Raw genomic sequence first — 12,903 nt, 5'->3', positions numbered from 1 at the left:
GTTAATGACTGGAGTGACAAGGTTGAAAGCATTTACTGAGGAATCCTGAGTCTTCCCCCATCTCCACATCCTTTGAACGTCTTTGCACATTTGCAGCCTTCCACTACTGTAAACTTAATTGGCTCCTTTTAGACTCTTTCAAAGACCGTAATTCACTATACTAAGCTCCTACGAGGGCCTCCTTTCAGTGCCTTACCAAGCATCCTACATACACTTCTAGAATGGATATCTGAACAAAAAATTCCACTTCAAAAAATTCCATTCTAATATGTTAACTCACCCCAAAAGTTTAAAGTTTTTTCATTCCTTTCTCTTCAACCAGAAAGATAATTCTATTTTTAGCAGCTTTAAGCTATTTCTTCCCTGACAGACAAAAGCAAATCGAGACTTGTATTTGTTTTCTACAGCATTTCCCTGTCTGGAGGAATTTGGACATTGTCTCCTTACAGTGCCAAGGATCTAAATCTAACTCAGGGCCTTTTGTTTACTAGGCAAGATTTTATTTTCAAAATTGTTTATTGCCATTACTGTGTGTGTGTGTGTGTGTGTGTGTGTGTGTGTGTGTGTGTGTGTGTGTGTAGGAAGGTCATAGGGCATAGGTCTGTGTGTGGAGTTGGTTCTCTCTTTCACTAATCTATATGGGTTCCAGGAATGGAGCTCAGGCCGGCAGGCTTGCCTGGCACGTTCTTTTACCTACTAAGCCATTGCCTGCTCTGTCCACGGAGTGCAATTTCAACAAGGTGAAATATAAAGAACACAGCAGTGCAATAAACTGTTTATTGATATCACCAAATAAAACACCCTCCAAAGGCTTTTTCCAGGCAAATTCCTGTTTACACAGCTGCTCATCCTAATACTAGGCAGTGCTCCCTAAATCCTCCATTCAAGCCGCCCCTCGAACTGACCTGAGAACCAGATCTAACACTCCTCCTTCCTTGAGGCATCTAGTGATGCATGCTCTCCCCACTGTCCTCTCTGCTCAGCATTCCAGGGAGGCCTGTGAGAGGCTCACACATTTACTCCTGTAGGCATTGAAATTGTGAAACAAAGTCCAAAGAAAACACATAGCTTGGGAGGCAGGGCAAGCAGAAGGATGGTTCAGGATATGGAAGGCTTGAGACAGACAGACAGACAGACAGACAGACAGACAGACAGAGATATCTCCATCCTCAGGGGGAGCCCGGGAGTACACATACACCTTTTAGTCCCAGAACTTGGGAGGCAAATGTAGGTGGGTCTCTAAGTGAGGCCAGTCTGGTCTGTCTTGAAAAACAGAAAACGGGGTTGGGGATTTAGCTCAGTGGTAGAGCGCTTGCCTAGGAAGCGCAAGGCCCTGGGTTCGGTCCCCAGCTCTGAAAAAAAAAGAAAAAAAAAAAAAAAAAAAAAGAACCGAAAAACAGAAAACAAACAAAAAAGACCTGAGTTCAAATGCCTAGCACTCACTTTAAAAGGTAGTGTAGCACTATGGGTACAGGTGCATGTAACCTATGTGCTGTAGGGTACAGAGACAAGAACATTGCTGGGTTTTTTGACTGCCAGCCTAGCTCCGGGCTCATAAAAGATCCTATCTTTAGGGAGTATGGCCGAGAGTAATAAAGTTAAGACACTCTGCGTCTCCCTCTAGTTTCCATGAACCCCACACAGGCAACACACACTTACCCACACCTACACCCCATCTTAGTCTGGGGGAAGATGTGGCTAGACGGTAGAATCCTAGCCTAGCATGTACAAAAGGCTCAGGGTTTCACCATCAGCACCATTAAATAAGACTATCTATTCAGTCTTCAACAGGAACTGGTTAACATAAGTAAAGTATAAACGTTTCTACACAAATAACTACTACTTCGATTTTGGATAGCCTCCAATCTTCTTTCCTAAAGTAACTTTTAAAACTATTCTGGGACCAGAAAGCCAGCCAGGCATTAGCAAGCATCAGTGACTGTTCTGGGAGGTGGAAGACTAAGAAGACAGCCTGCCCTATATAGTGAGACCTATCTTTAAAAAACAAAAAGAGTCCAAAACAAGACTCAAGATCTAAGTTTGTATGCCTGAGTCCCAACATCATACACAGCGTGTAACTGTCTGTGGTGATGCAAGCCTGTAATCTCAGTACTTGGGAGGTAGAGGCACAAAGAGGGGTTGGGGATTTAGGTCAGTGGTAGAGCGCTTGCCTAGCAAGCGCAAGGCCCTGGGTTCGGTCCCCAGCTCCGAAAAAAAGGAAAAAAAAAAGAATAAGAGAGAACCTGAAAAGTCTTGGCTATGTAGCAATGGGAGACCAGCCTAGGGAATGTGACCTTATCTTCAAGAAAAATAAAATAAAAATAAAATAAAAGTCAACCAAGTAATAATAGATGCTTAACCTTGAGAATTTATTAAAACTTAAGTAAAAATTTCAGTCATTTTTAAGACTTCTATTTTCATTGATAATCACTAGCCCAGTTTAGTTGGCTTTATAGAAAGCTGAATTTAAATAGATTATGCTTAATTACGCTTAGATGAGTTCTATTTAACCATTGTTTGGAATTTGGTGTTTTACATTTTCAAAGAGAACAGGGTCAAGAACCAGTTCCCCAGTCTGACTTGAGATGGCTGGACACAGGCACATCTGTGAAGATTCAGGCCACCAAAGCCCTTCCTCTGCTGGCTGCTCTAGGCAGCACAGTATTTCAAAGAAACAAAACAAAACAAGACAAAACAAAAAGCAAATCATTCTGTTTCCAGGAGAAAGGAGAATCTAGCACACATGTCCTTAAAGGTTAGTCCAGAGCCCCTTATCACCGCCCTTCCACAGCTCTCCACCACATTCTGGATAACAACAAAGGAAACAACAGGTCACATATCTTACGGACCATTTCCTCACCATCAAAAACATCTGGATTCCCCTCAGCCAGTTACAGGCTAGATGCTCTTGCTGTTTGTTTTCCTGCTTCCCCTAGTAAGAATGATGGCAGCATTTATGGACCCAAAGATCCCAAACTTTTCCCATATAGCTCTAGAATTCTACTTAGGCAACATTCAGATATCACACACAGAATATTACAGTATTATTATTCTTTCTTCTTAAAAATGTAAGTTCTTACTCTAGCCCATGCTGACCTCAGTTTCTCAACTGTTTCAGTCATACAACAAAATTTAAGCTGGATGGTGATGGCACAGACCCTCGATCCTAGCATTCAGAAGACAGTCCAGTGGATCTCTTGTGAGTTTGAGTTCCAGGACAGCCAGAGATACGAGATACGTACATAGTGAGACTGTCTTGTGGGGGAGGGAGCGCAGGAAATACACACACACACACACACACACACACACACACACACACACAAACACACTTTATAGAAACAATTGGTAAAATCAGTAAGACCATTTTTGGTTAAAAAAAAGTCAAACATACTATAATTAAGGAACTTTCTGACAAACATATCCTCAAACTTAGTAAAACCACAAGCTAGCAAGTTATAGATAAAAAAAACTCCTGCACACCACATAATGCCTAGTCCACTAGGCATAGTGGCCACTCCAAATCATGACCTTGTGGGTGCCTATCCCTTTAAAATCTGGTCAGTGCCTGTAAATCCAGGCTCCAGTCCACTCGAAGCTGGTAGTTCAGAGGAAGGACGGAGAGCCCAGAAAGAAAATGGCTGAGACATGGAAGCTATAAGATAACGTAGAAACAAGTACTTTTAGCAATTTGTAAGGAAGCTAACAAGTAGCTGAATGTCTAAAAGAATTAAAAGTTGGATTTCCTTGTTTGAAAGGAAAAATATCAACTGCACACAAATAAAAGAAATGCCAGTCAATAAAACAGTCAAGTCCCCAGGTTTGAAGGTGGGCAGGTGAGTATGTCAAATCCCTCCGGCACAATAAAGCCCCAAAGTTCATTGCCCCTCCAAAAAGCCACTCTAAAACAAAACATACGTTCCTCACAAAACCATTTCCCTAAACACTCTAACACCCTCTCACTTCTAAAAAGCAAAGTGAAGCAAGTTTTCCAAGAAACTAAATTCCAAGAATTTACTTATTGTTTGTGGGGCAGGATTTTGCCGGACAGTCCGGGCAGCCTTCACCTAAAGATTGCACTGCCCTCACTTCCTGAGTCCCGGGGTTGCAGACAGTGCGCCTCACCTGGGAGAGCGAGGCGAAGTGATTAATGCCATTCGTTTTCTCTCTTTCTTCCTATCCCCCTATCTCAGCCTCCAGAGGTCTAGGACTATAGGCATTAACTAGTTAGCGTACCACCACACCAGGCCTAAGTCCAGAACTTAAAACAGAAATTAACAATATATTCTCACTTGAAATGAGCTTAAATTATCTGGCCCACCAATGTCCTCATTAAATAATCAGACTCGGCCTTTTCCCTCCCTGTTTCTTTTATTTTAAGACAATGCGGGGTTGGGGATTTGGCTCAGTGGGGGTTGGGGATTTAGCTCAGTGGTAGAGCGCTTGCCTAGGAAGCTCAAGGCCCTGGGTTCGGTCCCCAGCTCCGAAAAAAAGAAAAAAGACAATGCCATATTTACTCAAATAACCATCAGCATGAAGGCAATACTTAAGTTCACTCAGCAACACTGCTACAAAATCAGTACCTGAAAGCAGACTACCAAATATACAGCCGGTTTGTAAAAAGATGTTTAAAGACACGACAGAAACGTGCATCTAGTAGCTACTTCATGTGACAACTATTAAGTTATCAGAAGTATTCAAGTAACAGACTGGACTACTAATACACGAACGCAAACTAGGGTCTAAACGTGCCACTCTGAAGAAAAGTTTTAAATCCTGCTTTAAAGCGCACATAAATCAATGAGGTTTCCTACCACTTCCTCCTCAGTTACTACTGAGGAATCTTTCTGATATTTTAAAAAACTTTTTAAGTATTTAAAATGTTAAGGGTGAAAAAAGGTCTTTGTATTGACAGCCAACAGTTTCTGGCGGATCACAAGCCTGCAATGCATCTTGGGATTCCTTCAGGTCGGTTTAGTACCACAGATATTTAAAACGCAATTACAGTTCCAATAGTAGAAACTGCAGTAGGGGCAGCTCCCTGGGCCAGGCGAAGAGCAAGTCTTGTCCCGACCCCTAGGCTTTCACACCGTCCTCCTGCCGAACTTCAGGCCCTATCGGGCCCCACTTCTGGGCCTCGTGGCACACTGACTGGCCCAGGGCTGGCCCGGTCCCATACGGTTCCTATGTCTAGGGGGTGAACCGCGTCCTTCCGCGGCGGGGCAAGCGTCCCCGGGTCTCCTGATCTCTGCTCCTCCCGGCCCGAGCGCCCCAAGCCAGGCAGCTCCCAGACTGGAGGCGCCCCACCCAGACCAGCCGGCGCCGCTGTCAGCACCCCACGTGCGGGCCGACCTGGCCGCGCGTCCTCTCCATCCACCCCACCGCGGAACTCCGGCCCCAGCCCGCCGCTCATGCCTTGGGGATATCCAGCCCCGCAATTTACCCGAAGGGCCTCCCGCGCTGCTGCCCGCTCCGTGGTCACCGCCGGCCGCGCCAGCCGGGGATAGCGGCGGCTGGGCCGGACCTCGCAGGAAAGACGGCACGAATTCCGCGGCGTGGACGTTGGGGACGAAGGGCTTGGCGTTGACGTTGAGTTGCCGGCTGAAAGCCGCGCTGAGGTTCTCACGCTGGGCCTCGGCCACCGCGGCCATGGAGCCACCGCCGCAAGGCCCCGGCCCGGGAGCCTCCATATCGGTCTGGTCCCAGCAGTCGGGCGCAGAGTCGCTACTGCTGCTGCTGCTCCCGCCGCCGCCGCCGCCGCCTCCGCCACCACCTCCGCTGCTGGGATCCATGATCGGGGGGGCCGTGTGTGTGGTGAAGAGAGGGCGGGAAATGGAGGCGGGGGCGGCCGACCGGGGAGGAGCAGGCCGCAATGACCCAGGGAAGGTGGCAAGACTGGGGAGCTGGAGACCAACGACTCACTCGCCGGCGTCCTGGGCAGCAGCTACAGTCCAGACTGAGCACTCGCGACCGGGGCGACAGCGGCTCAACCTTCCTCGTGTGTGCGGAAAGGATCTCCTCCCACCCAACCCCAACTACCGCCGCCGGCCTCACCGCCAACCCCACGTCTAGCGAGAATTGACCTCTTGCTACCACCCGTACCTTCGCCTCGGTAGTTCTCGTCTGCGTCTGCCTGCGTTCCCGCCAACGAAGCGCAGCCTATAGCTAAACTACAAGTTCCGACAGCACTCCCGTAGACCTGGTGCGGTTTTCTCGGGGGCTGACGGGAGTCGGAGTTCAGCGATCAAGCGTCACCGGAAGCGGCTGGAGCTCCCGGCAGGCAGCGCGAGGAGGCTGAGGTCTGGTGGCCCATCTGTCGCTGAGTGGGGGCAGGGGCAGGCTGTACTCAGCTCGGGCAGGGCTGTGGGCCGTGCCCTTCCGCAGCGACGATCCATCCCAGCCTGTGAGCACACACAGTTCGCAGGCCTAACCTAGAGGAAAGGTTTTTTTCTCCCTTTTCAGCGCCTTTTCTGCCTTCTCTGTCTCCCAGTCTATATACCTTGTTCTCTTTCTCTCCACCGCCCCGCCAGAGTTTGCCCTACATTTCAAAGCCAGTGGGAAGCGTCTTTCCTTTTATGTATTCATTTGTGGAAGAGGCAGTAAAACCGTGAGATGTTACAGCTGAAACTGCGTGTGGCTCATAAAGAACTGGGCCAGTGATGTCCGGTAAAGGGAGCCTTAACTGGAAACTTTCAGTGACTCATGTTTGACCAGTCATTAAAAGCCCTCCCTTAAACTTTTTTTCTAACCTTTCCTCATCCCTGCCAGGAGATTTACAAATTAATCACGATTGCCATATTTTTTAGTGTACCCAGCGGTCCCTAATGGGTTATTTTGGTGCTTCCAGTTCCTTAGGTGCCATTAGGTAAAGTGGTTTCCTTTTGAAAGGCCGCATCTGTCAGCTATTCTCACAGTCCTTTTTTTTTTTTTTCACAGTCCTTTAATAATGAGTGTATCTCACACTCATTACTGCACGAAGTAGGAAGATCTGTTCTAAATACCTGTTAAATTCTGTAATTCACCCATGGATACCAAGACAAAAATATACTGTTAATTTTACTTCTTTTGAAAGGAGCCTAGACAGAATGCAACTAACCTACTTGGAAATTACAAAATAACATGTTAAAAAGTGTTCAGTGGAAAAAAAAAAAAAAAGGCTGGAGAGATGGCTCAGCAGTTAACAGCACTGACTGCTCTTCCAGAGGTCCTGAGTTCAATTCCCAGCAACCACATGGTGGCTCACAGCCATCTGTAAAGAGATCTGATGCCCTCTTCTGGTGTGTCTGAAGTGTTCAGTGGTTATTTTTTTTTTTAAATCTAGATCTAAGATATCTAAATTGGAATGCTGACTTTATATATCTGTATTATAGAGATAACAAGTGAGAATTTGGCCTAAGGAGACAAGTAAACCACAAAGTTATCATTTACTTCCCCCCCCCCCCCCCCCGGGGATGGGGACCGAACCCAGGACCTTGCGCTTCCTAGGCAAGAGCTCTACCACTGAGCCAAATCCCCAACCACATCATTTACTTTTTAAAGCAAGGTTTCAAACTAGGTTTTTTTTTTCCTTTTTTTTATGGTTGGTTAGTTAGGTTTTTGGTTGGTTGGTTAATCAGAAACAAATGAAGCCCAGGCTGGCCCTGAACTCTGATCCTTGTATCTCACTTTCCAAATGCTGGAACTCTGCATGTGTACCGCCATGCTCGACTTTAACTGGTATTTTGTAAATGACTCTTTTCTTGCATGTGTTTTAAGACAAGTTCTCTTTGTATGAACCAGACTGACTTGTACTCAAGATCCTCTGGTCTAAGCTGCTGGAACCTGTCCAGCATCATGGTGTCCATCTTTCAATCTGTAATAAGTCCATACCTCCCAGGAGACGTCCAGCCCAGCCCAGAGACAGCACAGCATCTGCGTGCAGCTAGCCTGAACCAGCTCAGCAAGCCCAGGACTCTGGGTGCTCACACTGTGAGAACGCCAACGTTTCCCAGCCAGGGGAATGAGCAGCTTCTTTGTTCATGGTGTCCATTAAAAACAGACACAGTGTCAGAAATCACTAAAAGCTGTTGTCCGGAAAAGTCTTTGATGAGCCCAATATGTTGATTCAACTCTGTAAACAAGGAGGACTAAAGCAGGAAGATCCCTAAGATTCAAGATTAGCTATTATTTAATCTGGGATCAATGTCTGTAACCCCCTGTGTTGGAATTATAGATGTACCACAATGCTGACATGCTTTGGTTTTCAGAGGCATTGGCCTACCAGAACAAGCTTCAACAGGGAAATAAGAAAGTGTTAGCAACCACCCCTGTTGTGCTAAAAGTGAGCAACCTGAAGACTGTTGTCTTGGTTGGTGCCACCTAGTATAAAGCTAGGCAAGTAGATGCAAGTAGTAAGTGTGAAGCGATGCTACTGTCCTTCATAAGCATGTAGGACTTTTGAGGTACAGAGCAATAACTCATTTACGTGTGTGTGTGTGTGTGTGTGTGTGTGTGTGTGTGTGTGTGCGCATGCGCGAGTGCACGTGTGAGTGCGAGAGCGCACGTGTGAGTGAGACAGCACACACATGGAGATCACAGCACAACTTTAGAATTATTCTCCCCTTTCCTGTTGTTGAGGCAAGGTCTTGGTCTTGCAATGCCGTGTCCTCCAGACTAGCTGACTGGAAAGCTTCTGTGCCATTCTTCTGTGATGAATGTGATGTAGGAACACTGGGATTACAGAATCATATCACCACATCAAGCTCTGTTGTTGTTGTTGTTGTTGTTGTTGTTGTTTGTGTGAGTCTGAGTGCTTATATGTCTGTGCACAAAGAGGCCAGATGAGGGCACTGGATCCCCTACAACACCTACAGATGTTGTGAGCCACCAAGTAGGTATGGGAATTGAACCCCAGTACTCTAGAAGAACAACCATTGCTCTTGACCACTGAGCCATCTCTCCAGTTCCATATCCAGCTTTTTTCATTTGGTGTAGTGGTTTGAATAGGGATGGCCCCATAAGCTTACATGTTTGAATGCTTGGTCATTAGGGAGTGGCACTATTTGACAGTGCTTAGGTGGTTCGGCCTTGTTGGAGAACGTATGTCACTGGGGATGGGCTTTGAGGTTTCAAAAGCTCAAGCCAGGCCCAGTGTCATACTCTACCTGGTACCTGTGGGTCCAGATGTAGAACTCTCAGGTATTCTCCAGCGCCATGTCTGCCTGCATGCTGCCATGCTCCTGCCAGGATGGTAATGGACAGATCCTCTGAACTGTAAGCCAGCCCCAACTAAATGCTTTTCTTTATAAGAGCTGTCATGACCATGTGTCTCTTCACAACAATAGAACATTGACTAAAATATCTTGTTTTGGGGGATCAAACTCAGGGCATTAGACTTGTATGGCAAGTACCTTTATACACCGAGCCATCTCTCTGGTTGAAGAGCCAGTTTTTCCAAAGACTCACTGCTGTTTGCTAGCATGTGTGTAATGGCCTGTTCCCTAGCAAAGCTAAGCTGCTTCAAGGCTTGAACTGCACTACAACAGAGAATTTCTATTTTCCTCTGTAAATTTCACCAGCTGTCATTGCTAGCAATTCTTTTACTCTCCCCCACCCAATTTGATGCTAGAACATTGAGCCTAGGATCTTGCACATGCTAGGCACACACTCTACCAGTGAGCCATGCACCTCTAGTCCATTTTTTTTTTTTTGGTCTTTTTTATTCTCCATAAAATACCATTGTATTTCAAAACTAAGTCAGGGTTTCCAAACGTATTCTTTTAATTCAACTATATGGTAAATTGTTTTGGTTTGGTTTTGAGCAAAAAGAAGTTAAGTGGATAAACTCCAGTGCAATATGATCTAGTTAAGTGCATTGCTCCCAAGTCAGATCTGGAAGTCCCTGACATGGACTTCTTGAGCACTAGGTAGTAAGTCCACTGGAGTTCTAAAGTAGTTTTGCCTGTAGTATGGCTGGTGCACTTCAAAATGCAAAGTGAAAAAGGTTGAAAACTTTCATATTAGCAAAAAGACATGTTTTGTGAACACTTGGAGCCCATATAAAAGTAGGCTGCATCCTGGCTTCCCAAGTCTTTACCAAAGGGTCTTATTGGTTTTCCTAAGGAAAATTGTTTGGGGCAGAATTGAGACTGTTAGAAATAAAGGACAACACAGAGAACCACAAATGCTCATACTTTGCCTGGAATCTCAAGGTTGCCATTTTTTTTTTTTATAGCCCTTGATACTTTGTTTCATGTTTTACAATCAGAAACAAACCTACTATTTTGCCTTTTTGATCCCAAAACAAGTTCAAACTCAGTGAAGAGGAAGATGACCATCAGTCCTCCTGCCCTACCTCCCAATTGCTGGTATTACAGGCCTACAGCATCTCCCATCAAGCAATGTTGGACAGGTATTCTATCCACTAAATTGCATACATCCTGACAACTGTTTGCATTGTTCTGCAACCTTCCCTGTTATCCCACATCAGGACTTTCAGGTCTATCTTTGCTGAAAGGTGTCTCACCATATTAATACCTCATAGCCCTTCTCCAAGCACACTGGCAAGTGCCCTTCTGCTTGCTGTCTGTACAAATGACTCTTGTAGGAATCTCCTGAAAGGGAAGTCAGACAGGACTGATCTTTACTGACTGGCTTTACCTTCACCAAGCATGAGGTCCTTCTGATCATCTGCAAGTCAGATGTGTCAGCATTTTCTTTTGAAAGAGATTTCCAGGGCTGGAGAGATGGCTCAGTCATTAAGAGCACTGACTGCGGGGTTGGGGATTTAGCTCAGTGGTAGAGCGCTTGCCTAGCAACCGCAAGGTCCTGGGTTCAGTCCCCAGCTCCGAAAAAAAGAAAAGCAAAGAAAAGAAAAAAGGAAAGAAGAGAAGAGAAAAGAAGAAAAAAAAGAGCACTGACTGCTCTTCCAGAGGTCCTGAGTTCAAATCCCAGCAACCACATGGTGGCTCACAACCATCTGTAATGGGATCCGATGCCCTCTTCTGGTGTGTCTGAAGACAGCTACAGTGTATTCATATAAATAATAAATATATCTTTTTTAAAAAAAGATAATCCTATTGCATTTATATACCACATTATTTATCCAGTCATTTTGTTGGCTATACTTTTAAATTTTTAATAATATACATATACATATTAATATGCATATATACATATGCATATAAAAATTTATCTGGGGGGTTGGGGATTTAGCTCAGTGGTAGAGCGCTTGCCTAGCAAGCGCAAGGCCCTGGGTTCAGTCCCCAGCTCCGAAAATAAGAAAAAGAAAAAAAAATTTATCTGAATTGTTCTTTTCGGTTTTTATTTGTCTTGTGTGAAAGTGGGGATCAAACCCAGGGCTTTACACATGGAATCACCTGGAACTAGAGTTACAGGTAGTTGTGAGCCATCATGTGGGTGCTGGGAATCAAACCTGGGTCCTCTGGAAAAGCAGTTAGTGCTCTTAACTGGTGAGCCATTTCTCCATCATGAGATTTGTCTTTACTGAAAACAATTGTTATCTTTTTTTATACATAAATTTACTTTACCGTTTGCTTATTTAGCGTGTTTGTGAGCAAACATATGAATGCATGCATACCTTTGAGAGTCAGTTCTCTCCTACCTTTAAGTGGGTCTCAGGGATCAAACTCAGTGGTCGGGAATGGTGGCAAATGCCTTTATTCACTTAACCATCTTGCCTGACGTGTGTCTGTGTATGGGTATGTGTTACGTGTGGCTTTGTAACCCCTGCCTAAGCTCTAGGAATGGACCCTGCTACCAGTCTCTACCCAAAGAATATTGCATCTGTGGATGAAAAACACAGACACACACAGTTGTTCAAGTTCAACTTGCCTTCTTGGCACAGTTGCTGGGCGTTCCTTGTCTCTGCCTGGAGAAGTGTGCCCTCATCTATACTCTTAGCTCCACACCTCCCTCCTGCCCTCAACTTTAGTTGCTCAGTTACATTTAGTCCCAACTCAGCACCTCCAACCTTCCTTCTGTCTGTGGAAGTGGTCACTCCATCTGAGATCTCACGTAGCTGCTTGACTTTTCTCTCTCCAAAGCATGGTGAATTCTCCCTCTCTCCTGCATCCGTCTTGCCTGTGGGGACCAAGAAGTCCCACCTATTCCTTCCACCCAGCAATTGCCCCCATGGCTTCTTTACTGATAGATCAAGAACCAATTGGGGAACAGGACCTTAGCATCAGAGCCATTCCTACCAGTATATCAGGTGCCTGCAAAGGCTGGAGACTTGGATCCCCCGGAGATGGAGATGAAGGTGGTTATAAGCCACACAGCATGGATTCTGAGAGTCGAACTCTGGTTCTCTGGAAAAGCAGTTAAGTGTCCTTAACCTACTGAGCCGTACCTTCAGCCCTGCTTTCAATTCTTGAAGTATCTATGTAGAAATAGAATTGATGAATCATAGGTTGTATATTTATTATTGTAAAGAAGCATTGCCAAGTGCTGGGCCTGGTGTCACACATCTCTAATCCCAGCACTTGGGAAGCAGAGACTCTGTGAGTTCAAGGCCAGCCTGGTCTACAAAGAGAGTTGCAGAATAGCCAGAGCTATACAGAAGCCCTATCTTGAAAAACAAAAAACAAACAAAAGAAGCATTGCCAGGCATGGCTGTGCATACCTTTGATCTCAGCACTCATCAGGAAGCAAAGACAGACAGATCTCTGTGCATTCAAAGCAATCCTGGTCTACATGGTTACATGGTGAGTTCCCAGATGGCCAGGGCTCTGTAGAGAGACTAAAAAACAATATATACTTATTTAGGTTTGGTCTCTTGCTATGTATATAATGTACATTTACCAACTTTTGTTGTGCAAACCTTGCTCCATAATTTAAAACTATTGGTTAATAAAGATGCCTATATCTGGGCAGAAGACAGGTAGGTGGGGCCTTGGTTCTTGGGCT

At 45.4% G+C, this 12,903-nt stretch overlaps 1 protein-coding gene and 1 long non-coding RNA gene across 3 annotated transcripts in view; one reads left to right on the top strand and one right to left on the bottom strand.

Moving 5' to 3' along the window:
* Positions 1-7,845, bottom strand: part of Gspt1 (G1 to S phase transition 1) — a 36,500-nt gene extending 28,655 nt beyond the window's left edge. The window contains exon 1 of one of the 2 annotated variants that reach the window (XM_017596996.3): positions 5,441-7,845. In XM_017596996.3, the coding sequence (XP_017452485.1) occupies positions 5,441-5,789 (349 nt within the window). In that variant the 5' untranslated portion in view covers positions 5,790-7,845. The remainder of the gene's footprint in view (positions 1-5,440) is intronic. The other variant, NM_001003978.1, reaches the window with a different exon arrangement.
* Positions 6,233-11,044, top strand: LOC120095016 (uncharacterized). Its single transcript, XR_005489990.2, has 2 exons — positions 6,233-6,400; positions 7,777-11,044. It is a non-coding gene; the product is annotated as an uncharacterized LOC120095016 (long non-coding RNA).
* Positions 11,045-12,903: the final 1,859 nt, after the last annotated feature.

The sequence above is a fragment of the Rattus norvegicus genome, chromosome 10 (assembly GCF_036323735.1).
Source record: "Rattus norvegicus strain BN/NHsdMcwi chromosome 10, GRCr8, whole genome shotgun sequence".
Taxonomy (NCBI): Eukaryota; Metazoa; Chordata; class Mammalia; order Rodentia; family Muridae; genus Rattus; species Rattus norvegicus.
Note: the sequence above shows the minus strand (reverse complement) of the source record. Positions and strands in the feature narration are given on the sequence as shown.